A 27564-nucleotide genomic window follows, 5' to 3' on the forward strand; every position below is an offset into this window, starting at 1 on the left:
GCCCCGACGGCATAGAGGAAAAGCCACAGGACGCCGAATACTTCTAATAGTGAGTGAGAAGGTGAATTAGAATCATAGCAGATAAATCGGGAATAGGTATAAAGGTATCAGCGTAGGCCAGCCTCGTCGACTCACTGATTTAACATCTAGTTCCAGGTAGCGGATAATAAATCATTAATAGCGAAGCGTGGTCTCGCGTGATCTTGTTGGGCGGTGCGTCGCGTGGGGAGCTGAGTGTGTGTGCGTGCGTCCACCCCGGGTGCGATACAGGTGCGCGATCATAACGCGAGTAGTCCGGGGTGAGTGTAGTGCTGCGGCTCGACTCGGGGGAGCGCTGCGCAGAGCGGCGCGAGAGTGGGTGTCGCGTGTGTTCACTCCATGTGTGATACAGGTGCGCGATCATAACGCGAGTATTCAGTGGTGAGTGAGTGCCGCGGGGAGCTGTGTGCGTGAGTGCACATACGTTCGTTACGTGTCGGATACGGATGCGCATTGGTAACGTGGTTATTCGACGTGGAGGCGAGTGCCGCACAGGGCTATAGACGGGCACACGCTCGCAGCGTGCGAGAGCTGTACGTAGCGGTGTAAAGAGGGGGAGTGTGGCGTTTGATTGATGATGCTGTGCGCACGTATGCTCGCGTGGGAGCGCGGCGCGAGGCTGTAACAGTAGGGGCGTCGCGTTCGAATGTCGGCGAAACCTGTAGCGGGTAATAGGGAGGTGGGGTAACGTAAATGGAATAGGGGATGAAGGCGGGAGGGGACCCCGGGGGCCAACGGCCCCCACATTGTACCGAAGTAACAGCTTGCTGGAAACTCGCTTTGGATTTTGTAAAAACAAATGCCGTACATTCGAATTAGTACATCAGGCACTGGCACAATAAGGGATTTTTATGGCCGGTTTTATTAGTTCTTCACAGTTGGTAACACGGGAGCCAGAGCAAGTAACAGTACCCAGATCGTTTGCAGTCGAGTCGGTTAACACGAGAGGAAAGACAGATTGAAAGTGAATCCAGAATCCAAGCTCCGTGAAGATGGACGGGGGGGGGGGGGGTGAGAGAATGCTCTGTGTTGCAGTGAGCGAGCCGCAAACAGCAGAGGGAACGTGGCAAGGCGTGTCGACCGAATCATGGGAAACGCATTCGAATCCCGCGCGGACGGACACTCGTGTAACGGGGTGCATTTATAAATCTCCGGTACGATTCGAATAATACGCGTTGGGGGTTTGCATATATATAACGGGCACGATTGCTGTGAATACAACAATCTTACACTTGATTTTCTGACGTATTCTTCTTCGTGTAATGACCCAATAGTTGGTCTCGCTCAAAGGCACCTGTGGGTGTTAAGTCAGGTGCAGTTTCTCCAAGTTGAACGTTGGTGATTATTGCGGTAATAATGGGCTTTCCTCTGGCTGGGAGCTCTGGTCATGGCACGTACTGGACGCCACACAAGTCACCTGTATCACCACCGTCATCGTACTTCAGCATGGACACCGACGCAGAGGAGTCCACGCCGCCAAACGGGCTTAATTAATTGCCAGTAAAAAAAGACAAGTTTACCAAGATTTGTAAACAAGGAAGGATTCCACGAGAATTAGGAAACTAAAGTTTAACTTAATTCCCTGACTGGTGTTGGAGCCCCTATCCGGTACTATAGCTACTCAGGAACATGATAAAACAACATTAATGTTCACTTGCAGTGAGAAGACAGAATCGGGGGGGGGGGGGGTCTTTATCCATGGAAGGCAACCAGTGTCGGTGAAAACTCCTAATAAATAACCTGCAGCAGGATAGCCACCGCCAGCCCTCCTGGGCGAATTCTGGTGAGCGTGCCGAGAGACTGCGTGGCGCAGACGCCGCTGATTGGCGCGGTTGGCTGCGTATGGTGCGGAAGAAGTTCTGCACACTGCACAAGTCCCCAACCACTGAAATCAATCCACGCGCACGCATCTCTAGCATGTATGCGGCGTCTTGGTAGCTTTCCACCGACTTTCAAATAGATGTCGTGCACCGTCTCTCCTAGTTTCTTTCTTCACTAACGCCAGCAAAGAAACTAATTTATCGAACATCGCGATAATGGCAGGTCACGGCACTCTATAGGGACTCAAAAGGGCATGACGTTTTGACTTCATTAGCCTGGTGGACACAGATGCCAAGACCAACGTGACACTTTCAATATGAAGATAAGGTCACGGCCCTTAATCATATATCCTATGTATCTCGAGACAACTTTACACGCCCCAAAGCGTGAAATATTGACAATGTAGAAAACCCAAAGGTTGTGCAGGTTGGTCCACTTGAGCAACATTCGTCAATTGAACCGCCCTGTCGTGAATTTCTGGCGAAGTGCGGTCTGTTCATTGCATAACCGAGCACTGCCCCATTGTACGGATGCTGTACTCCATACAAAGCTGCAATGCTTTGCCAGTTGCATTTCAAACGCCATCGTCGATGAGGCTGAATGCTTCCATTGCTACCACAGTCCTCGCTCTCCAAAGTGGCTTGAATCGCGGCATCAGCCTTCTCGTTCTTCTTTCTCCGTTGCTGTCAAAGCAGGACGTGACGTAAGGAACACATGAGCGTCGCACTGGAGGTATCTATATCGAATATTCGTCCTGAAAACCTTGGCCGGGTTTCGGGCTGTCTGACGCGAATTTAAAGGTTAATTCGGGAGGAAAAAGGAGACATTCTGGGCAAGCGAGCATTATGGAAAGGTGCGTCAATACGGCACTCCAGTGATATCATGGCGATGTCACTCCAACATGGGTTAGTACACCGATGGGGGTTGATACACCTTGAGCCATTTGTATTTTGGGTTCCATCTTCCTGAATTTAAAAAAAGGCAATATCAGTTGAACATGTAGACAACATCACCAACACGATGCGAGCAGCAGCGCGAGAGAGACACCGCGGCGCAAGAGTGGACGGGAAGCAAGTGGACACGCAGATCAGCATGCAGGTCAGCACGCAGGTCAGCATGCACATCAGCATGCAGATCAGCACGCGCAATTAGCCCTTAAAATACAGGAAGCTGCTAAAATGCCAACAAGTAAAACAAACGTCTTAATGGAATATAACAAGTCAGCAAACGTTATATATTTAAATGCATTGCAACGTTTACAGCCGGTAGGATGAAAGCTGCCTATGTGTATGTGAACGGGTGAACACGACGGTAAACATTAGTCTTTCAATAATCTGTCAATTTCAGCAATTTTTTTATGGAGACCTCTCTAACAAATATAAACATGAGCAACCTTTGCGAGATGTGACCAACATGGCATTACACCCTACAAAGATAAAGACAAAGATCCCTCGTAGAGCCTTAACAGACTGTTGGAGCAAGTGCTGTTAGCAAGCACTTATGAAGGCCAGCACGACACACGAAGGGGGGGGGGGGGTGGTCAACAACACGCCCGGCCGCCTTTGTCTCCCCAGTGGCGATGTTTATACACTGCACCAGGTACTCATTTGAGGCTGAGTCGACCTAGGGGAGGCCCAGGACCGGTTCAGATAATCGTCACTGGTCTTGGCCGTGAGCGGGAATAGAACCCGGGTTACCAGGTTCGTAGCGCAGCACGCTAACCGCTACACTACCGCTCCCCATTTACACCCTATACACACACGCATGCGCGCGCGTGCATATATGCAAGGAGTTAAACGTGGAAACATTTTCAACAATAAACAACAACAACCGAGAGACTCTCAAAGGACGCCCCGCGAGCCACGCAAGGCGTTGGCTCTGTAGCCAGCTGCTGGAGCCATCCCCGTTCTCGAGTGAGACCAGCACTCGCCCATCCCTCCTCAACGCCCCACACGCGGTGCCCCATCCCGCACAGCGCACCGGCAAGACGAGATTATTGCCGCACATTCTTTTTTTATCAACTACTAATACAAAAAATAATATGCGGTCACCCGCGAAAAACTTCCCTCGCAATTGATGCGACGCATGTGGAACGTGCACTGCACATGGCTTTTCTCCTTCGAGGGTGTGCGCCGTGCACCCTCCTGGCTTCCGTCCCGGACTGTCGTTGCCCACCGTCGACGCCGTCATGGCGGCGCTTCCCCCCTCCCCTAGCTGCCCCCCTCACATGTGCTTGCGTGGGACCCAAACGCGCCTCTTCTGCTCCGCGACGACCGCCTCCCTCGCCTCCTGCAGGATAACCCCCACCACCGTGCCATCCTTAGCCGCCGGCGCGCCGCTGTCCTGCTCGCTGGTGAGCGCCTTGAGCAGCGAGCCTCTGCCCTTGAGCTCCACGTAGTTGTATCCGCTCTCGGCCAATGCCTTCCGGTCCTCGTTGAATGCCACGGTTGGCGGCGACGAGTTGTCCGTAGGATCCATGAGCGACAGCTCTTTCCTGCGAAGCAGTGTTACGTTATTATTGGGCTTCGCTCGCCGCCCCCCTACCCCCCCCCCCCCCCCCCCCCCCCCACTTCTTGTTGGTTTTCACGCATCCGGGGGATGGCACGGAGTAAGAGCACGGGGTTACAATCCCAGTTGTTCAAATACTACTGTAACTATTTAGCTAACTGTTTTTATTTTATCAAGTAAGGTCCACTGATCTATGTAGCTCGTTTTCAGAAGCAACAAATGAGAGGACAACACAGTCGCTCGTCATGTGGAAATGTATAGCAGCCAAATACTCTTAAGCTCATGTTTCTGAATGTAGAGGGAAAAACCGGAGCACCCGGAGAAAAATCCACACAACCACGGGGAGAGAGACATGCAAACTCCAAATATACAACAGGCGTCAGGGTCGGTATCTAACCTACGACCTCCTGCACACCAGGCCAGGGAGTTAACATCTCGCCACCAGCTGGCAGCCAATTGTACATATGTACGTACGCTTGAACTTCTTTTACACCGTACGTAGCCAACTGTGCTCATCGGAGTTGCGGGAAATGTCCATCTGGGCGGATACACTGAGTAAAGTTGGAAGAGAACAGTGGTCACTCAATGGAAAAGTAACCATGGAAATGTGTAATTTTAACCTTGGGCTCAAGCCTATCCATGAAGATGAGCGTAGTGTCACACTTAATTGCGTGGACGTTTAGAAGTGGTGGTTTTGCCGTTCAATACAAAGTGGTTACAGACTGAGACGAATGAGCTCCCACTGTTGTGATGATTCCGCTCGTTTACTCAGGAAAGGCTCGAGTATTTGTATTTAGAGATGATGTTACTTTTGTAATCCCATTTCAGTAATTTGCAGATATTTTTTGCCAAGACCAGTTACATTGTTCTAGATTGAAAACTAATTTCTTCAGAACTGCTTTTTGTGTTTAGTTAGTTGTCCTTCCCCCGAACCCTCGATTGGCTACGTACGGTGAGAAGTTCAACATACATGCACACATATATATTGTACGATTCTTTTTCCAGATATTGGAGTAAACCGAAGAACCCAGAGGAAACCCATGCCGAGCAAGGGGGAACATTTAAACTCTGCACAGAAACGCCGCCCGAGTCGGGCATCGAACCCAGGTCCTTCTTGCGGTGAGGTGCGAGTAGTGGTCACCACTGCACCGCCCAGCTGCCCACTGTTGAAGCGCACCAATAAGTGTGGGGTTAGAGGTCGGTTAAGTTGATGCACACACACACGTGCGCGCACTCATGGCATTTGCTCACTTGGTTTTAAAGAAGATGAAAATGATGATGGGGAAAATGTCAGCTTTGTGAAGAAGTTCCACAGCATCCAAACCGATTGGAATCACGCAGTGAACCTGCAGGACAGAGACACGTGTCAACAACACAGCCAGCGTCTTCTCGGTGCTTACTAGGGAAGTTCTCCTGAACTCCACATTCAAGACGTTCATGCATTTTTTGTTCAAAACGAGAGTGAGTGGATCCAGCTCGGCCACAACGTGGTTACAATAAAGAGGCGCAGCCCTGCAATGTCTTGCTCACGCCACGTGCTTAGAGGGAGCTCTGGAGAGTTGAATATCTTGGGTCTACTTTTCTAGACGCCGTGGCAGAAGTGGGAGTACCCACATTTGACCCCGCCCCAAATGACCTGCCCATCGACTGACTGTGGTGTGACTCACACTGCTGGGTGGCCAGAGGCAGAGGGATTGAAGAAATATAGCCCATTGTTTCAACTGCAGCGCAGAAATTTAAATGCGGTGACCTTCGGATTGCAAGTCCAGTGTGTGTACCTTTGCACCAGAGCAGCATCTTGATTGTATGGAAGGATATTTATATTTTGATTTGCTCTTTGTAACTGTCGCGCATCCAACACTGAGGGTACAATTAAACAAAGCTACACGAAGCCTTGAACCGAGAAAGCAATTCACTGGAGGACACGGAGGATTCCGAGGGACGAGGCTACGACGGGTTGAGCCACCGACTGTAAACACTGGCTCCGTGGCAGGTGCGCTCAGCCCAATGGGACCGTCAGTGCACTTGGGGCACAGCAGTTCTAGGCCGCATGCCCACAGCTCGCTGAGCTGCATTGGCTTTCCGATGAGGTCGCGCTCATTAGACAGAGTTCTGGACGAATGAAACAGGATGCCTCCCTGATCTCCGGTCATCCTTGCAGTTGCCTTTAGCTATCCATCGAACAAAGACGGTAAACACATCACACGCTTTCAGATGTGCTTCTGCGGCCAGTCTGGAACGCTCTTCCGATATAAGGAAGCCACTTTTAAATCGTCTGGAATGAAAATGTATTTGTTTTGGAACTGCTTTTTGTGTTTAGTTTGTTGTCCTTGCCCACCGCACCTCCAATTAGCATGGTTGGCTACGTACAGTGTGAAAGAAGTGCAACAGGCATACAAAAACACACACAAATACCCCCTTATAGCCTTAACAAACTCGGTTCGGGCAAGTGCTATTAGCGAGCACCTATAAAGGACGGCGCGGCACACGCAATATAAAGACACAGACACACACACATATGCAATTAGCCATCGAAATGGAATAGCGTGTCTCCTGTGGGTGTGAATCCACCTTGTCCATCTGCTCCCGCAAGGAAGGAAGGAGCCAGCAGCTGTGAGGTCCGCTCCCAGGGCCACCCGACTTCAAAAGCTCCCCCTTGTTCTCGCGCCTGGCAAACTCCTCGGGTGAGAGGTTCACTGTGAGGGGAGTGCCAGACACCGTCGCAGATATCCACGAGAGTTATCACGTCGCGGTAGTCTCGTAGATTACATACACAATCAATAAACACACACGTGCATCAGCCTGTACGATGCCTTGTCGCACTGCGTCACACAGGAAACAACATCTCCCATTCATGTTCGTGTCACCGCTTAATTCACACTGGATTTTTTTAAAGGTACGTTTTACTGGCACGAGCGGTGCAGACCGCATCTCCCACGTTGGAAGCAGCGGTAGGAGGCCGCGATGCGAGCTGGAGCGCAGCGTCCCGAGGAGGTCATGGAGACTTCGACTCGCACGGTTGGCTACGTACGGTGCGATAAAAGTTCAACATGCATACGTACAGACGAACGAGACAGCACAGCACACAGCTGACGACTATCACCGTCCAAACGTTGGAGGGCACTCGCCCGCTCTGCCCTTACGTACCCCCCCCCCCGCCCCCCGGCCCCCGATGTTTCCTTATCCCTGGTGGTTACATACAATACGGACAGCTGGGAAGGGAGGAATGACCACCCATAGAGCAGAGGTTGACAAAGGGGATGACCGAGAGGAGTCGGTGGTCGTTTCAGCGGCAAAATGGGGAGAGACGGCAACAGGGTGGAAAGGAAAGGCCAAGGGCTGGTCGTTGCCGCCACGTTACAACGCTGGAGACACTGCAATGAAGAGGTTGATGGGGAAGCAGTTGAGCAACACGAAGACGTTTTAAATTTGGCCCCTCTTGTCGGTCCATCAAAGGGGCCCGCAGCAGGGGCGTGAATCATTCCTACCGGCCCCCCTGAATTGTTCCCACCGCCCCCCCTGAATCGTTCCCACCGCCCCCCCTGAATCGTTCCCACAGGCCCCCCATTAATTGTTCCCACCGGCCCCGGTTAGCCTCCACGGTGCAGGTGGAAGCTGAACGGGGCCAGTGCCACTTGGTTGAGCTGTCATTTGTGATAGCCAGGACGCTTATGAACATGAGCCACATAGCTCAGTGGTTCCTTAGCTGGTAAACTAAAACACAGTTTAGTTTAATAGGTCACAGTGAAGGTCGAGGAGCACCACCTGGAAGACAGTGGACCATGTCCTGGTACTGCCTGGCGAGCAGCGGGCCCAGGTGCCGTGCCACCAGGCTGGGCAGCACGACGACGGGGCGGCGTGCCGTCACTCGGTGGGGCGTCACCAGCGTGTAGGGCAGCCAACCCCCACTGTCTGCAGGAGGAGGAGGAGGGGGAAGGAGCGGGGGATGCACTCCAGGTGTCTCATTGTACCCCCCGCGTAGATTAGTGCAACGTACGGGTGGCTAGGAGATGTTAACTCCCTCGCCTGGTATGCAGTAGGTCGTGGGTTCGATCCCGACCCTTACGACGCCTGTATATATTTGGAGTTTGCGTGTCTCTCGCTCTCCCCGTGGTCACGTGGGGTTTTCTCCGGGTTCTCCGGTTTTTCCCTCCACGTTTAGAGTATTTGGCTGCTATAATAATGCTTTTTTGTTTACAGTTTTTAATAAGTCACACGGGACTAACTGCAACTGCTCATTGAGCTACTTGCGACTGTAATCCGCACGTGTGGAATGATCCGGTGTTACCCGAAACACGTGAGGGTGACCACGCCAGATCATCACACGAGTTCCCTCGATTGGATTATGATAATTATCATTCAACTGCACAGAGTCTACAAATCTCCCTTCATGCCTTAGGCTTATACTGGTGTAGTGACATCGCGGGATGTCACTGTGTAGTGCCGGCCCTAGAAAGGCACGGCGTGCGATGTAACGACATCGCGGACGCCACGATAGTGTGGGTGGGCTCGGTGAGTACTGGTTGATAGCTCTAGATGGCATCATGCTTGGCGTGCAGTGCCAGCCCTACAGGACAGGGTGTGGGAGTGCCGGCTGTAGGAATGAGGTTACTAAAGGCCATGGCACTCTGGTCTACAAAGGGGCCCCAAGTGGGAGCTGGGGGTGGTCACGTGGTCGGGGTCCAGATCCTGCTCGAGGATTCTGGAAGGTGGTAGTGGCTGAGCCAGCCACGCCGCAGAGAATATAAGCCGGGTCCCCCAGAGGGGCCGGCGTTGTTGTTCATCCTGAAGAAACCTTCGTCTATGTCCTACGTTCTCCGAGCCTCCAACACGTGGACCTAGACCCAAGCTGTGGTCCCGGTCTGTAGTAGCTAGTTACATTGTGATTAGTGTAGTTAGCCTGGTGGTCACCACCATAGGTTGTTATTATGTTAAGGGGAAGTTACCCCGTGTGTTGGTGCTAAATAAATGTGTTGCCTCCAAGTGTACGTCTGCAACTCGGTTGAACTCAATACACTGGTATTCCACCACTGCCTCTCTTTACTGTTGAGACAAACATCAAACACCGAATGAAAGCATTCAGCTTAATCTAATACGAGGCAAAGCAATAAACTTGAAATCTGCGCCAACCGTGACTCGGTAGTGACGTACGAGAGAGGCGTGGTGGCGCAGCCTTGCCCCTCTCTGCTCTCCGTGGCCTCTCTCATCACTCTTGCTTCCCACTCGCACTGCCGCTGCCCCCATTGGTTTTGGTGCCATTTCTTTATTAAATATTTTCTTTGCTTGGTCAGAGAGCCGGACTCAGGCACAGCAACTCGAGAAGAAGCTCCTCGCCTTTGAATACAGCTGGATTTCAATGACACTCCACCACCAAGTTTCCCAGCTTGGTTGGGGAAGTGGTGACTGTGGTCTGGGATCTGTGGCAGTGGACCTCATGAGCTCATCACTCTGTTGTGATAACTCTTCTAGTTTTTTGTGCTTTTGTTTCGGTGCCATTTCATAATTAGTTCATGAATTATTTTTGTTAGTCTTCTTGGTAGCAGGGTTTTGATTTGCTTGGTAATGGCCATATATGGTACTTGGGTCCTTATATATAATTAACGTACAGCGTTATGGGATGCTATTAGATTGAATGATGCGAGATAAAATGAAAGTATTTTTTATTTGTGTGCATGATTGTGCGAACCTTGTAATACTGCATCGGTGTGGACCCGCAATCTCATTCTGTCTTACGAAACTCCTATCAGCATAATTTAAGGAATCAACTTCTTAATCGGATGCTGCCACTCTAGCCATAAGAGATAACCTAAACTCTGTGCAGAGATATCCCCACGACCTAATAGCGTGCGAGCGCGAGTACACGTGCGTATGCCCACCACCTCCGGTGTGTGAGTTTTGCAAGCGTTTTACGCACTTGTCTCTCGCACGGACGGCCAGCCTCCTTGTCTGTTGGCTCGTACAAAACGAACAATTTCGACTCTCCTGGAACGGAAAATCTGCAACCAAGCCAGAGGGGAGCTTGAAATCTCAGCTGTAACACCACAAAACAACTCGATAATGGACAGATGATTGACACCCTTAATTTAAAACCAGCCGCGACTTCACCGAGTCTCATGTTGCTGCATCCGCACACACCGTGTCCAGACACGTCCTGTGCCGTGCCACGTCAGAGCCGTTATCGATAACGTGGCATTCGGGTAAACTCTGGGCTGTAATGGGCATCCCCCCCCCCCTTCAAAGATGGACTGCCTGGACCCGCTCCAGCCCAGCACCGTACGTAGCCAACTATGCTAATTGGTGGTGCAGAGGAAGGACGATAAACTAAACGCAAAAAGCAGTTAGAAAATAAATGAATTGTCAATCTAGATGGCTTAAAAGTGCATAAGCTCCAGTGACTTCCTAATATCAGAAGGAAGAGGATTTCAGCCGGCCGCAGAAATGCATCTGAAAGTGCGCGATACGGCGACCGTCTTTTGTTCGATGGTTAGCCAGAAGCTGCCACCGCTTGCTGCGAGGAACAACAATAACAGAGAGGAAGTAGCCTGCTGTGTCGGAGCGTAACAATGAGTTTTACGTTAAAACGCATGTGAACCGAGTGCAGACGATTAACCTGGCTCCATGACTGTTGAGCACCATCGCCGGAGCCTCCCATCAGCCGCTTCTGTTTCACAAGAAGCAGCATCTTCGCCCTGAACCACGCGACCAGACAAAGCCACCGGGCACAACAAAAACAGAGTTACAGCAGCGGTTTATGACACTCACAACAAGCCACGTGTCCATTGAGACACAGCAACCAGCCACATTGACAAGACACGCCGCGGCCAGAGGTAAAGACGGGAAACCATCTTAAAGCACGACTTTGATTCACGTGTTTAGGATTTATTTATGAAGGTTCCGGGAATCAGTTAGTCAAATGAAAAGTAGAGACTAAAGGTACAGCAATTAGAGGCACAGCGACAACAAACACACCGACATCCGAAAGGGCACAGAAGGGATGGCCAACGACGTACGCCATGACGACTGTTACAAAGTAGACTCTCACGGCAATGAGCCGCTCAATCCCACCGCTCTCTTTGGACAATGCACCCGACTCGGGCCGTCTACCGGACGCTGCTGTGATGATGCTCTCACTATTGGCCGCACCGAACCGGGCTTCACAGCACCAAGAGGTGAAACCCCCGCAGACGACGCAACTGAACGTCTGAGTGTCTGAGCGTGTGAGCATCCGAGCAAGCATGTGTGATCATTGTGGTCTCTTGTTTGAGAGCTTCAATGGCAGAATTGCATTGTGGGATACAAATATGAACGGTGTCACTGCTTGTGGAATGACAACCAACATTTACCGAAAGAACCAAGAATATGAACCGACCTACTGTGTGCAGAGAGCACTATCATATGGCTCTCAATGCAGTGTCGTGCATTCAATAATATGAAGAAGATTGTGGACCGCAATTACCAATCGCGGGAATTATTAAGTCTACTCCTGTTTTGGCCTACAGTCCTCGTAAGATGCATTCAGTACCGCAGAGCTAGAGATGATCCGGCGTGACGCGATGGGAAACGGGATTACCAGCCTGTTGCCTTCGTTATTTATTCCTCAATGTGTTCACCACCATCATTGTCCTCTACCCTGCTCACTGTGTCACCCATCCATTAGCGTGTCCTCACTGTGTCACCCATCCATTAGCATGTCCTCACTGTGTCACCCATCCATTAGCGTGTCCTCACTGTGTCACCCATCCATTAGCATGTCCTCACTGTGTCACCCATCCATTAGCATGTCCTCACTGTGTCACCCATCCATTAGCATGTCCTCACTGTGTCACCCATCCATTAGCATGTCCTCACTGTGTCACCCATCCATTAGCATGTCCTCACTGTGTCACCCATCCATTAGCATGTCCTCACTGTGTCACCCATCCATTAGCATGTCCTCACTGTGTCACCCATCCATTAGCGTGTCCTCACTGTGTCACCCATCCCTGAACGTGTCCTCACTGTGTCACCCATCCCTGAACGTGTCCTCACTGTGTCACCCATCCCTTAGTGTGTCCTCACTGTGTCACCCATCCCTTAGCGTGTCCTCACTGCGTCACCCATCCCTAAGGGTATCCTCACTTTTGATAGTTGGGTACCATGCCTCGTTGCTTGTGCTCCAGGGTTTCTGGATCAATCTTCCAGGCATGCCACGACTCGTTGTTCTTCCAATGAAAGTCTATTAACGGACCACACACATTCATCATTACAATGGATTTGACAAAGTCCACTGCCATTCGTAATAAGGGTAACGCTCTCTAACTTGCACCTGCCGAAACGTATTAGGATATTGTGAAAGGAAAACTATTTTTACATCAAGGGGCAAAAATGTGACGCAAGTGGTAAAACACTCAGTCCTTTAAGTTTATTGAGGCATCTGACAGGGATTGCACAAAACCTTTCCCACTTTTCACCCAGGCAACTGGAGAGCAGCACAGACTGAGTGTTATTCACCTAACATTCACATTATTAGCACGGTTGGCTATGTACGGTGTGAAAAAAGTTCAACACACATACAACATATTTAGGAATCCCAATTAAGAGAGACCCCACCAAAGGATGGTAACCTTATCGTGGTGGTGGGGTTTGTGTGTTACAATGACCCTCAAGAGCTATGTGGCCTGGAGTCTTGTACTCCTGGTGGGGTCTCCCTTGGCGAACAGGTCTGGGGGGTGGTTCCAGACAAATAACGGTCTCAAAGAAGCCCCTCATGAATGGTTAAACAATACAAAAATCAGAGAACCTCGCCCAGACAAGGCATACCGGGACACACCCCTGGAGCCAGGCCTGGGGGTGGTGTTCGCTGGCAAGCGCCTGGTTACCCCACGTAACCCGGTCGGGCCTAGCCCAAAATGGCTATGTGGCACTGTCCTGTGGGCCCACCATCCGCAGAATGAAGGGTGAGGGGCGGGTGCGATGCCAGTGTGGCAGGAAGAGGGATAGTCTCAGACGGACGGGACCTTGGCGATGGACACTAGCTACTGGGACGTGGAATGTCACGTCACTGGAGGGGGGGGGGGGGGAAGAAGCCAGGGCTGGTGGAGGAGGTGGAAATGTACCGACTAGATATAGTTGGTCTCACCTCCACACACAGCATTGGCACTGGAACCAAACTTCTCGATCGGGGTGGTCTCTCTCCTATTCCAGAGTAACCCCTGGTGAGAGGACCTGGGCAGGTGTGGGGATACTCACAAGCCCCCAGCTGGGTGGTGTTCAGTTGGAGTTTGTCCCAGTGGATCAGCGGGTCGCCTCAATGAAACTTCGGGTCTTAGAAAAGAAAACTCTGACTGTTGTCTGTGCTTATGCACCAAACAGCAGTTCAGAGTATTTGGCCTTCTGGGAGATTGTGGGTGACGATGGAGATACCTGGTGAATGGGAGGAATGGCCCTCCTGATCTGAACTCGAATGTTGAGATATTATTGGAATTCTGCGCTCGTTACAGGAATGTCAGTAACAAACACCACGTTTGAACACAAGGATGCTCATAAGTGTACTTGGTACCAGAACACCTTGAGCCGAAGGTCAATTATTCACTTTATAGTTGTATCATCGGACCTAAGGCAGTCGGGTGAAGAGAGGGGCAGAACTGCCAACTGATCACCACCTGGTGGTAAGTTGGATCTGACGCTTGGGGCACTGACAAGATAGACGTGGAAGACCCAAAACGAATAGTGCGGGTCTGGTGGAAGACCCGGTGCAGAAATATTTCAACTTCCACCTCCGGGAAAACTTTTCCTGCACTCCAGGGGAGGTCGTGGACATTGAGTCAAAATGGATGATGTTCAAATGCCCGATTGTGGATGCAGCTGTGAAAGGCTGTGGCCTGAAGGCAGTTGGTGCCTGTCATGGCAGGAACCCTAGGACCCAGCGGTGGTAACCAGTGGTGAGGGAAGCTGTCAAGTTGAAGAAGGAGGCTTTCCGAGCTATTATCGGAAAAAGGTCTCCCGACTCGATTGAGAGGTACTGGCTTGCCAAGAGGGCAGCAGCGTTAGCGGTCGTTGAAGCAAAAGCCTGGGCATGGGAGGAGTTTGGAGTGGCCATGGAGAGGGACTATCGGGCAGCCTCAAAGATCTTGACTTAAAGCTTTCGTGACTGCAGGAATTCATATTCTTTGGGTCTTTTGGTAAAGTCACGTAGATAGGTTCAAAGAAAATAACAAAAAAATATGATGTTTTGATCGTCATCACTTGTGTTGCGATCGAAACGTCATAGTTTTTTGTTATTTTCTTTGAACCTATCTACATGACTTTACCGAAAGACCCAAAGAATAAGCCTCAAAGATGTTCTGGCAAACTGTCCGACGCCTTAGGAGGGGTCAACGAGACATGGCCCAGGCTGTTCTTCGTAAGGGCGGCATAACATTGAACTCAACTAAGGAAATAGTCAAGAGGTGGAAGGAACACTTTGAGGAGCTCTTCAACCCAGTAGACATGCCCTCCTCTCAGGAGGCAGCACTGGAAACAGCTGCGGGGGTCGGATCCATCACGGTCGCTGCGGCGATCGAGGGACTTCATAGTACACGTTCTATCGACGTGACTTTACCGAAAGAACCAAAGAATAGGCCTTTGTAGTGGCAAAGTTTCTGGGGTGGACGAGATTTGCCCAGAGCTGTTGAAAGCGCTGGACAGTGTAGGAGTGTCATGATTAACATGCATATGCAATGTTGCATGGAAGGCTGGTACAGTACCTCTGGATTGGCAATCTGGGGTCGTGGTTTCCATTTTTTTGAAAAGGGGACCAGAGGGTGTGCTCCAACTCCAGAGGGATCACACTCCTGAGCGTCCCAAGTAAAGCCTATGCCAGACTGCTGGAGAGGAGGCTCCACCCGGTGGTCGTGCCTCAGATTCAAGCGGAACAATGCAGATTACATAATGGTTGTGGAATAATGGACCAGCTCTTTTCCCTCTCACAGATATTTGAAGGGTCATGGGAGTACGCTTCTCCACTCTACCACTGCTTTGTAGACTTTGAGAAAGCATATGACCGTGTTACCCCACAAAGTCTTGTGGGAGCTGCTGCGGGAGTATGATGTACCGGTGCCACTTTTGTGCACTATCCGGTCCCTCTATTCCTGGAGTAAGAGCTGTGTCTGTATTCTTTGTGTTAAACCAAAGTCGTTCGCTGTGGGTGTTAGACTCCGCCAAGGGTGTGTCTTGTCTCCGTGCCTGTTTGTGATTTTCATGGACATGATATCAAGGCGCAGCCAAGGTACAGTATCCAGTACGGGGCATGGAGGTGGCGTCGCTGATTTTTTGCAGATGACGTTGTCCTCTTTGCCTCATTAATCTGTGATCTCCAGCATGCACTTGAACGGTGGGATGAGGATCAGCACCTCCGATACTGAGGTCATGGTTCAATCCCAGGAGACGGTGGATTGTTCTCTCCAGGTGAGGCGGTAACAGCTGCCCTTCGTCGAGGAGTTTAAGTACCTCGGGGTCTCTTTCGCAATTGAGGGTAAGTGGGAAAAGGAGATCAGCCGGCGGATCGGTGCGACGTCCGCAGTGATGCGGGCGCTGTAACGTTCAATGGTAGTGAAGCAGGAGCTGAGTTCTCGAACAAAGCAGTCGGTTTACAGGTCGATCTACGTTCCCACCCTCACCTATGGTCATGAGCTTTGGGTAATGACCGAAAGAATGAGATCATGGGTACAAGGGGCCAAAATGAGGTTTGTCCGCAGGGTTGCCGGGCTCACTCTCCGTGATCGGGTGAGGACCTCAGTAATCTGGGATAGCCTCAGAATTGAGCCGCTGCTCCTCTGGATCGAGAGGAGCCAGTTGAGGTGTTTCGGGCACCTGGTAAGGACGCCCCCCGGTAGACTCCCCCTGGAACTCTACCAGGCTCGACTGGCCTGGGGACGCCTGGGAATTCCTAAGGAAATGCTAGAATCTGTCGCCAGGGAAAGGGAGGTCTGGACCGCCCTACTCAACATGCTGCTGCCGTGACCCTCACCAGAACAAGCGGACTGATAAATTAACGAAACGAACGAACGAATTAAGAGACAATAAAAGAAATATACTATTAAAACAGAAGAATTAAAATAAAAAATAATAATTTCAAATCTCATCAATGATGTATGTACAGTATGTTGAACTTCTTTCACACCGTACGTCGCCAACCGTGTAATCAGAGGTGCAGAAAAATGATGATGGTGATGATGATAACGGAAATGGTGATAGTGATGATGGTGATGATGACGAGGATGATGATGGCAATGATTATGATGATGATGGCGATGACGACGCTTCTTGCCTGAGTCCCCGTCCAGGGAGTGGCTGGCCTTGGTGCAGCGGGGGAGGTCGGAGGGGGACGGCACGGAGTTGGTGATGTGCAGGTAGTCCCCACACAGCACGGGCAGGGCACAGTTGTCTGTCTCTGGCGACAGCGAGAAGTGGATCTGCACGTAGAAGGAATCCCCAATGTCTGGGTTGCTCAGCACCTTGGCAAACCCTGGAGAGGGAAGTTAAACAAAGGCGAGGAAGCCGCTGTATCGCTGTGAAGATTGGAGAAAAGCTCACAGTGAGACGATGTACATTGTACACGTGCACAGGTGTAAAATGTACACTTTTGCACACTGTCAATCTAATGGTGACATTTTCTGCACGTGTTTTTGTATTACTGCACCCAAGGAAAACGTTTATGCTGCTGCTTTTCTGGCCTTTTCATCTTTCAAGTGTCACCTTATCACCTCAATTAACAATAGTATTTACGACACACGACAAGAGCATTAAACACGACTCAGGAGACAATTGTAAGGACAACAGACGCAGTGTTCCTTGTGGCTATTCTCTCCTATTCTGTCGACATCTTCGCTGTCAACCTCTTAATTTTACCTCAGCCGAGCGACGTCTGGGAAGAACGCACGAGAGACGTTCCTAATTCGGCCGAATTGGAAATGGTTTCATCAACCTGTTTAAGTGACGTCATGTCTAGAACAGGGGCCACGTTACATGAATCCGCAAGCGCTGTCCGTATTAGGTGTCAAATTAGTTACGGTAAACCAGCTGGGGCAAGCATGGCCCCGAATGCATGTACGTGCAGTAGTCCCTCGGTGAACGGTGAAACCGGTTAACGTATTTCGGTGAACGTCTCGCCTCCGATAGGACCCCATGGTTTTGACTGACGTTAACGTTTTGATTAACGACACTTTTACGTTATGCACGCGGGCGCAAATTTCGGCCAATCCGAGAGCTCATAAGGGGGGCTGGGCCATGCCTCAGCCAATCAGCGACGCCCATTTATGAGCGTTTAGACCTGGACTGGCTTTGTTTACATTGCGTTTTCTGTTTTGGTAGTGAAAACAGCTCTCTTGCAGACTCAGTGATACTTTACTTATTTTTCAACTTAGAAGTGAATTAGATGAAAGAGTTATTTCGGGAAACAGTAACTTTCGTTACACGTGTAATAAAAGGACTCGGACACTTCTTTCTGTCTTCGTGTCTTTTATTGGGTTCTCGTCTTCACCCACACGGCACTCTGTTATAACTCTGTATTTGTAGCCCCCGGCTATTCACTGCTATTATAGCTTCTTCTTCCCTCTGACTCTCTGCTTCATCTACTGTAACCTCCTCCCTGCAGACTCGCTGCTGCCTCTATGCAGACTCCCGCTGCTACCCTTATGTGCAGACCCTCTGGCTGCTACCGTATGCAGACCCGCTGCTGACTCTGTATGCAGCCCCGCTGCTGACTCTCTGTGCAGCCCCGCTGCTGACTGCAGCCTCCTCGCTGCTTCGGGTCGGTCACCGCTGGCCAACGGTGCCGATCCTCGCTCCCCCCGTGTTCGTGGCGATCTCGCCACCCTCCGCTTCGCCCTTCGTGGCCTCTCTCTGTTCCTGGTTCCCCGTCACTGCCCATCCTCTTCCGGTTCCCCTCCTTCTATACTCAACCCCTCTCCCCCCCACGTGACCTAACTCCTCCCCTCATGACGGCACCTCCGGAGGGCCGTTTACACCCGCATTACATCACCCTCCCCCATAAAGAAAATCCAGCCGACCTCGGCTGAATTGCAACCTGAAAAGCAATGCGGGTGTAAAGGGCCAACACGTAAAAAGACACGAAGCATGCAAGAACAATATAACAATGAACACAACACAACACAATCTAACGAAACGTGAGGGATTTCGAGCGAGTACGGGTAGCCGGGCCGTCCCGGACGGTCGGCAGCCCACCCGCCGAGCGGGAACGTGGAAGGGTTTTAGGGGCGACGGGCGCAAGTTCTTCCGTCGCCATTGGAGGCCCGCCACTGTCCCGCTCGCGTCCAGAGACATCCCGTACTCGCGTCCGCGGAGGGATAGGAAGAGCTGCAGGTCCCGTGGGTTCCGCGGCACCGGTCGGCATCCCACGAGCGGAACGTCCTCCTCCCTGCGCTGTCACGGCCGGCTTGTCTGTGAAGGGTACGACAGGCGCTTTCGCAAGGTCAGCAGACACAGGCAAGGGCGAGTCGGCAGCAACAGACCCCGGCAAGGCAACTTCGGGAGATGACGCATCCGGCCGCGGGGCAATGTATGGCTTCAACCGGGATGTATGCACGAACCAGCGCCGCGAACCAACCTGAACACGCGCCGACTGTGGGTTGGGAACCTCAATGAGGCGGACCGGACCTTGCCACGGTTTGTGTAATTTAGGAGAGGTACCTGGCCGCACCTGTGGGCAATGAAGCCAGGCCAGGTCCCCCTTCTTCCAGGGGCACTCCCCCTTCGAACGTCGGGCACACCGCTCATTCCTGGCCTGAGCTTTGGCTGTAGCCATGCGGGCTCTTTCCCTCGCCTCAGTGACACGGCGAACGTTGTCCTGAATATACTCAGGAAGAGGCTTAACAGGCCCCCTCGCACCGGTTCCCAACTGCTCATTAATCGGCGGCACATTCTCACGGCCGTACATAAGGAAGAACGGCGAGTATCCAGTAGCCGCGTGCGGCGTCATGCGATACGCCGAAAGCACCCCAGGGATATGCAAATCCCAATCAGATTGATTTTCCCCGACTGTATGGCACAGCATGGCGGACAGAGTCCGATTCAACCGTTCCACCATCCCATCCGTTTGTGGGTGGTAGGGGGACGTCCGTATCTTTTTAGTTCCCAAAGCCGCACACACCTCCCCCAACAATTTGGACGAAAAGTTACGCCCCTGATCTGTAAGGAGCCTCTCCGGCGCCCCCTTGTCCATTACATACCCAAATAGAAAGGCGTCAGTGATAGACGCCGCTGACTGGTCAAGCAAAGGCCAGGCCATCGGCCAGCGAGAGAGGTACTCCACCCCCACCAGTAAATACTTATTTCCCTTAGCGGATGGCGGAAAGGGTCCCAAAATATCTAACGCCACCAGCTCATTAACCCGAGATACTTGAATCGATTGTATCGGCGGAACATATGGATGTTTAGGTGGTTTACGGCGGGCACAATCGGGACACGCGCGAACGTGACCGACGACATCCGTCGTCATGCCGTGCCAATAATAGTCTCGTTGCAGCGTCAATAGGGTTTTCTGCACCCCCAGGTGTAAAAGTGTGTCACAGTGCAAAGATCTAATCAACTCGTACCGCAATGACGCAGGCACAACGAGACGCCAGTGTTCCTGTATCCCTTCCCTCCACATCAGTAACCCATCTCGGAGAGCAGTTTCCGAAATACCACCCGCACCGAGTTCCTTACCCGCCTTCTCCGTTCGTTTTCGTAACGACACCAAAGAATCGTCCAACATTTGCTCCCGAATCCACACAGACCTCGGAAGACGCAAAATCCCGTCAGCCGGTCCCCCATCAACCGGTCCCGGTGTAAGCGGAGTTTCGAGAACATCCACCGCCAGCGCGACAGGCTGAGGGGGGGGCTGAGTCGGTCCACACCTATGCGTCCCCGACGCACACGCACAAGGGGATTGTTGCGGCAACCTGGACAGTGCGTCCGCGTTAGCGTGACGCACACCCTTCCGATGGTGAATTTGGAAGGAAAATTCTTGCAACGTGTCCAGCCATCTCGCCAATTGTCCGGATGGCTGGTCCATCTTAAGAGCGTACTGTAAGGCCGCATGGTCCGTGCGGACAATAAACGACCGACCGTACAGATACGGTCGAAATTGGCGGAGAAAAAACACAATAGCCAAAAGTTCCCTGCGAGTGACGCAGTAACGGGTTTCCGCGGGAGACAAAACTCGACTCCCATACGCCACCACACGCTCAACACCACCTTTTGACTGGGACAACACCGCCCCAATACCAGTGTCACTCGCATCAGTATCCAGAATGAAGGGATGTTCAAAATCCGGATAATCCAACGTCGGCGCAGTAGCCAATAAATCGCGCAGGCTCCGAAACGCCGCCTCCTCCGGCGGTCCCCACACAAATTTATGCCCCTTCCCAGTAAGGAGATGTAAAGGCCTGGCGATAGTAGCGAAATTCGGAACAAACCTCCGATAATATGAGGCGAACCCCAAAAACCGACGCACATCACCCACCGTGGCCGGGGTTGCCCAATCCCTGACACACGCAGTTTTCTCTGGATCCGTGGCCACCCCGTCCGCACTAACAATATGTCCCAAGTATCGAACGGAGCGTTGCAGTAGATGACATTTCTTAGGCTTGAATTTCAAATTAGCAGAACGCATTCTGGCAAACACAGCCTCCAACCGCAGTAAATGCTCATCAAATGTGCGGCTGAAGACAATAATATCATCTAAATAAATGAGACATGTCTCCCACTGCAACCCCGTCAACACCAACTCCATCAATCGCTGAAAAGTGGCAGGGGCTGCATTCAACCCCATCGGCAGACAGTTAAATTGGAATAACCCCTGCGGCGTACGGAAAGCTGTCTTTTCCCGCGAGGGCTCGTCAAGGGGGAGCTGCCAGAAGCCCGAAGAGAGATCTAGCGTTGAAAAAAACTTAGCCCCTGACAAGGCGTCGAGAGAATCGTCCATACGCGGCAGGGGATACGCATCCGCCACCGACACTTTATTCAACTTCCGAAAATCGACACAAAATCGCAATTTACCATCCTTTTTTTTAACCAACACAACAGGCGCGCCCCACGGGCTATTAGACGGAGATATAATATCCGCTTTCAACATGTCTTCGACCGCCCCTCGAACATGCTCACGCTCAGCCGGACTCATCCGATGCGAGTTCAAGCGGATAGGGGCAGCGTCCCCCGTGTCGATATGATGAGAGAGCAGCGAGGTGCGTCCCAAGTCCAAATCGTCCGAGCTAAACACATCGGAATAGCTCGATAATAATTTATGAATCGCACAACGCTGCTCGGCGGAAAGGGCCGAATTTTCCCCACATAATTCGGCGATCCAACGATCATCAACCCCTCCATCGTGTGAAACACCACCCACCAGCCCCCCGTCCGGCAGGTCACTCTGAGCCGTAAACGCCGTAGTGGCATGTGCCACAACGGTACCAGCCGGCACACACACACTTTCAGTACTCGCATTTAATACCTGCAAAAACGGGCGCTGATCTGGACGGACAATAGTTTGCGCCCCCACCAGCGCCAATCCGCCCGTAACAGCGGCGGACGGCGACAGCAAAATCCCAAAAGCACCCTGCCGACCCGGAACCGGCTTCCGGTATCGTAAGGGAATGAGCATCTGCGAGCCAGGTGGAATATCAACCGAAACTTCCGATAACGCCTGCACCTGGGCAACCGGAGCCGGCCGCCCCCAGGCGGACTGTAAGAACGCCAATTTCCGGCCCCCTGGTAGTTCAATGCAATTTTCATTAATTCTAATTAGAATGGGCATCTTAGCCAAAAAATCCGTACCCAACAGGCAAGGAACCGCCAGGGACCTCGAAATTAACACAACACCCGAGGCCGAAACACCTCCGATAGAAATGTTAGCGTCCACCTGTCCCACGATGCCCATACTACCCCCGTTCGCAGCGATGCAGGAAGCGTAAGCCGGCCTCACGGCCCCCGGTGGGATGTTCAAAAGATGGAATATCACATCCGAAATAATGGTCGCGGACGCCCCGGAATCCACCAAAATACGTACATCCACCCCTTGGATCGACCCCGGTACAGTGGACGAACCGGTAGCAGCCGCGACAACCCGCCGAGCCAGCTTACGCCACTGCGTTATCGAGCGACAAGGCGCAGATACTGGCCTCCCGTATTTTACAACATCCGCGTCGCATAATAACGGCGATGAGTGAGGTGTCAGGCCTTGCCGGGTGTCTGGTGCGCACCGACTTGCCTGTGCCGGAGGGTCTTTCTTTGGGGCGTCCGCTGTCGAGGCCTCCTGCTGGGGCGGCCCCGGAACCCGGGCCCAGCAGTCCCTGGCATAGTGGCCCCGACGGCCGCAGCGGAAGCAGTCGACGTCGGGGCGGCGCGCAGCGGGCACCCCGTCCCGACGCGGCCGCACCGGCGGCGGAGCCCGCGGCCCCGGCCCGCTCCGGGCCGGCCACGGAGTGGAGGCAGCCGACAACTCCTTCTGGCCGGTCGCATCCGGCACGTACACGGCCTTCGTAGGGTCCCACCCTACGGCCCCCCCATCGACGACAGGACCGCCCGTCCACGCCGTCACCTGTTTCCAGCGGCGGAGATTGAACTGTGCGTCCAAACACTTGGCCGCGGTCCGGGACGTGAGTTTTTCGTGACCGCACGCCGGCATAGGAATGCCGAGATCCCGGGACAACTCCAACATCTTCCCCAAGATGAGTGGTTCCAGCAGGTCAGGCTCCGTCTCCGGGTAAGCGGCCATAGCGAGTTCCAACACGGCGCCCCTGTACGCTACAGGTGACTCCTCAGGTGCACGTTGCCGCTGCACGAATCGGCGATGGGCGTCATCCGGTGGCTCGTACGCGTCCGCCATTTCATCGAACACCCCTCGCAGAGTTTTCTTCTTCGCAGCTTTTATAGAGCGAAAAAAACGAACGGACTCATCATCAAGAAGAGTCGGGAGCACCTCCAGTGCCTCAGCGTCCGTCCACCTTGCCGTACGTACCGCCGCCAAAAATCTACAGGCGAACGCACTCCAATCGCCCCCGATGGAGAACTCTTTGACGGTTGTAAGGTGACGACTGCGACTCCTTGGCTTGCTTCCGTCCGTCGCTGACTCTTCCGGCGGTAAGTTCAGCAAGGCGTCGCAACGCTGTGTCGCCAAAATGGCGGACGATCCTCGCGGCGGCCCCAAAATGGCGGCTTCCCGCCTTCCGTGGTGCGCCACGCCCAAGATGGCGTCTTCACGCCGCGTGGCCGATGGCGGCGCCATCGAAGACGACCCGGGCTCCTGCCGATCACCACCATCACCTTCCAACGCCGCCCTTGGCGTGACAAGGTCACACAACTCTGTGATGACGGTTTTTAGGGTTGCCAGTTGCTCCGCCATCCGGGTCCATCTTAAATCTTCGTCCTTCAACGCAGATGGGTCGGACGAAGGGGCCACCTCCTCGACGCCCGGGCCCTCACGGATCTCTCCCTCCGCCGAAGTGAAGCCGACCGCAGGAGGAAGATCGTCGTCGTCCGAAGATGAAGCCGACGCCGGGGATGGAATATTCTTTTTCCTCAGTTGTTTCGCCATGCCGTTTCACTTCTGACTCCAGTGTAATAAAAGGACTCGGACACTTCTTTCTGTCTTCGTGTCTTTTATTGGGTTCTCGTCTTCACCCACACGGCACTCTGTTATAACTCTGTATTTGTAGCCCCCGGCTATTCACTGCTATTATAGCTTCTTCTTCCCTCTGACTCTCTGCTTCATCTACTGTAACCTCCTCCCTGCAGACTCGCTGCTGCCTCTATGCAGACTCCCGCTGCTACCCTTATGTGCAGACCCTCTGGCTGCTACCGTATGCAGACCCGCTGCTGACTCTGTATGCAGCCCCGCTGCTGACTCTCTGTGCAGCCCCGCTGCTGACTGCAGCCTCCTCGCTGCTTCGGGTCGGTCACCGCTGGCCAACGGTGCCGATCCTCGCTCCCCCCGTGTTCGTGGCGATCTCGCCACCCTCCGCTTCGCCCTTCGTGGCCTCTCTCTGTTCCTAGTTCCCCGTCACTGGCCCATCCTCTTCCGGTTCCCCTCCTTCTATACTCAACCCCTCTCCCCCCCACGTGACCTAACTCCTCCCCTCATGACGGCACCTCCGGAGGGCCGTTTACACCCGCATTACACACGGATTAAAAACATTAACCGAGGTACTACTGTATGTTAAACTTCTTTCGCACCGTACATAGCAAACCGTACTAATGTATCATCGCGCCTCGTTCTAACGTAGGCACGTTCACTCTCTACGAAGTGGCAACTCCGACAATCGACCCCAGAGGAGGAATGCCTCTTTCCAAGGATGAGTGAAGTGCTTTGTCAGTCCGTTCTGGTTTGGCGCACAACGCAGAGTGGCACAAGCCAATGTGCGAGTGTCTGTGTGTGCACACAGACACTCGTTTGTAGATGGCTGCTTTAATGCTACCAGCACCAGGTCAAGTTGATTTGTTTTACCAGGTTGAGATCTGAAGAGACTAAGATAAAGTCTCACTTGCAAGAGGGACCTTGGGTCACCGCAATAGCAAAGAAAAAAACTAATTCAATAAAGTACAGTAGAACCTCGGAGATGGAACGCACCAGAACTCGAACAAATCGGTGTTCGAACGATATTTCCGAACATTTTTTGCCCCGGAAACCGAACGAAATTCGGAGGTCGAACGGGCAATCGCGACTTGAAAGAACCTGTACGGCTGAGATGCGTATGGCCAGCGTGCATGATGCTTGCCCGGACAATGGTTTTACCATCTACTCCCCCTCACCACCTTCCATTCAAGCCATCAACTCTCCTTACTACAGGTAAAGTGAAGTTCAATGTTCATTTATTCTATATATTTATTCATTTATTCCATTTATTTACTGTTTCTTGTTTTCTTGTATGATTTTATGCATATAATTACTGTAAACTTCGTGTAAAAGTGCTTTATGAGAGATTTCTTGTGTCTGGAACCAATTAATGTCATTTACATTCATTCTTATGGGGAAAATTAATTCAGTGTTCGAACAAATCGGTGTTCGAATGGCCTTCTGGAACGAATTAAGTTCCATCTCCGGGGTACCAATGTACAGCAATCTGAGCAAAAACAACTGTCACGTGAGAAATCAAATATGTTGCTCAAACATAAATCGTTTAAAGAATAACTTTCTTCGTAGCGCTGGCTCATCCAGATTATTTTTTTATACTCATCATAAACACGAAACGAATATCGTATTATTATTTGGCTGTTCAAAGTGACATGATTTGGTTTACAAGTTTGCATATGCCCCATGGTTATTATTGTTGTTGTTGCTGCTGCTGCAACCTGCTGTCCCACCCACCTTCTGGGTTGTGCTTCAGGGAGAGCGTGACCTCTGCCGTGAGATTCTGAAGGATCCACGTGGCCTCTTCTTTCGTTGTATTCTCCAGCAAAAACCTCTGTCTCTCCATCGGCCCGCGCATCTGTCCCTCCACCTGTGGAATTTGGTAACCATCTGTATTGCGCCGAGTGAGGGCATTCCCGTTTTTTCCCCGGTGCATCCTTGCAATCCCCGCGCTTTGACGTCGACATTGACGGATCGCGTAACGCAATTATCCATCACGCAAGACTCTCCATCTGAAGAGCTGCAAGGTGACGAGCGGATGGCAGTGTGCATCGAGTAGGTTCAGAACTGCGGTGACATCAACCTCGTTCTCCCTGCTAAGTGGCAGACAGAAATGTTGCCTTGAATGCTGCATCGCCGTGCTTGTGTGTGGGTGTTTGCAATACGTAGCATCGTATGCTGCAATGCAACGCACGTGAAGCCTTCACACAGAGCACAATTAAACTTACAAATGGATAAATGCATCCGTGACCTCGTGTGTAATTAATTCATTCTCGTTTATGACTAAATACATTAGCGCAGTCATGTTATATCCATGCCTTGGAACAGGGGCCGGGAAGCCGTGGCTCTTTAAGGCTTCGTGACAGTATTCGCATAGTGCATTGTGGCTCTTGAAATATCGATTTTTTTTTTTTATACCAAATTCGAAAAAATGCCTTTTCTTGTTATTTTGGTTGCCAACCCCTGCCTGGGAAAATGCCAAACTAGATAACACTCTACCACTTGCATTGTGTTCCCGTTATCAAGAATATTGTTGATGCTTTAAGTCGGCAAAATTATGTTATTCACGACCAGCTTAGGTTTCTCAGTTGTATATTTGTACAAAAAAAAACTACAGTGCACCGTACCCCAGACAAAATGATGGCGTGCCTGGACCTTACGCGGTGTGCAGGCGAAGGCCGCCCTGCGAGCGTCGGGCACACGAGTCTCACCGTCAGGATTTGGTAGTTCTCCTCCAGTCCAGTGAGGCCCGGTGCTTGGCCGTTGTGAGGGGTTTGCAGAAAGACCCCGGTCTGGTTTCCTCCGATCACAGTCACCCAGTTGATGAGGGTCTTAGCAAGAATCGTGCGATACACCACGGGCCGTATTGGGTTCTGGGGCAAATCGCTCGTCAATGGGCTGACTCGGAATGGCCTGGTGGTGGGGGAGGGGGGACATGGGGATGGCCAATTAGCAAGGACATCAGCCTCTCAACTGCATCCGAGCCCACGATGCCAGCCTTCCCAGCTGGAGCCCACTGGTAAAATCACACGTTAAGTTTTCTTCCTCTTCTTTCGTACATTCAGGTGGTCAAGCCAAACAACTGAGTCAGGAGCAGTGGAATGTACCGTTACGATGTGGATCAGGGCATTGCGCCATCACACGTTGTATGGGTTGTTCTGGATGACCACAGTCGCACACTGCAGCGTTTTTAATTTTCCATTTGTGTATTGGGTATCCGCATCTACTGCCATGGTTTGCACAGTGGATGCGATTTAGGGTGGAACATGAGCCTCGTGGAAGATCAAACGCAGGGATCTTCTGCATTGGGTCTTTCAAAAGGCGTTCAGTAACCAAGGGTTTATGTGAAACATCATGCTTTTCCACTGTGTCTGTGTCCCACGACCAAATACTAAACCAGTTTCCTTAGATCAGGTTCACTAAGGGTAAATGTACGCGTACCAAATACTTTTTCTGGCATGTTACAAATTGAACAGAAGCTAGTTATTATATACCAACCAAATAGATTTACAAAAGGGATCACTCTTAGTTTGGTCACTCTTAGCTTGGTAACTCTTAGTTTGGTTACTCTTAGTTTGGTCACTCTTAGTTTGATCTCGAGGGCATGGGGA

At 51.8% G+C, this 27564-nt stretch overlaps 1 protein-coding gene across 3 annotated transcripts in view; it reads right to left on the reverse strand.

Moving 5' to 3' along the window:
- Window positions 1–883: 883 nt before the first annotated feature.
- Window positions 884–27564, reverse strand: part of LOC133342851 (caspase recruitment domain-containing protein 10-like) — a 77430-nt gene continuing 50749 nt past the window's right edge. For 2 of the 3 annotated variants that reach the window (XM_061552178.1, XM_061552179.1), the window contains exons 16-26: window positions 26665–26866; window positions 25691–25823; window positions 16655–16852; window positions 12487–12583; window positions 10979–11057; window positions 10283–10364; window positions 8134–8280; window positions 6940–7064; window positions 5620–5714; window positions 5472–5531; window positions 884–4354 (exon numbers count right to left, since the gene is read on the reverse strand). In XM_061552178.1, coding sequence (XP_061408162.1) covers window positions 4084–4354; window positions 5472–5531; window positions 5620–5714; window positions 6940–7064; window positions 8134–8280; window positions 10283–10364; window positions 10979–11057; window positions 12487–12583; window positions 16655–16852; window positions 25691–25823; window positions 26665–26866 — 1489 coding nt within the window. In that variant the 3' untranslated portion in view covers window positions 884–4083. The remainder of the gene's footprint in view (window positions 4355–5471; window positions 5532–5619; window positions 5715–6939; window positions 7065–8133; window positions 8281–10282; window positions 10365–10978; window positions 11058–12486; window positions 12584–16654; window positions 16853–25690; window positions 25824–26664; window positions 26867–27564) is intronic. The other variant, XM_061552180.1, reaches the window with a different exon arrangement.

The sequence above is a fragment of the Lethenteron reissneri genome, chromosome 16 (assembly GCF_015708825.2).
Source record: "Lethenteron reissneri isolate LAM-NWPU_2019-01 chromosome 16, ASM1570882v1, whole genome shotgun sequence".
NCBI classification, from domain to species: Eukaryota; Metazoa; Chordata; class Hyperoartia; order Petromyzontiformes; family Petromyzontidae; genus Lethenteron; species Lethenteron reissneri.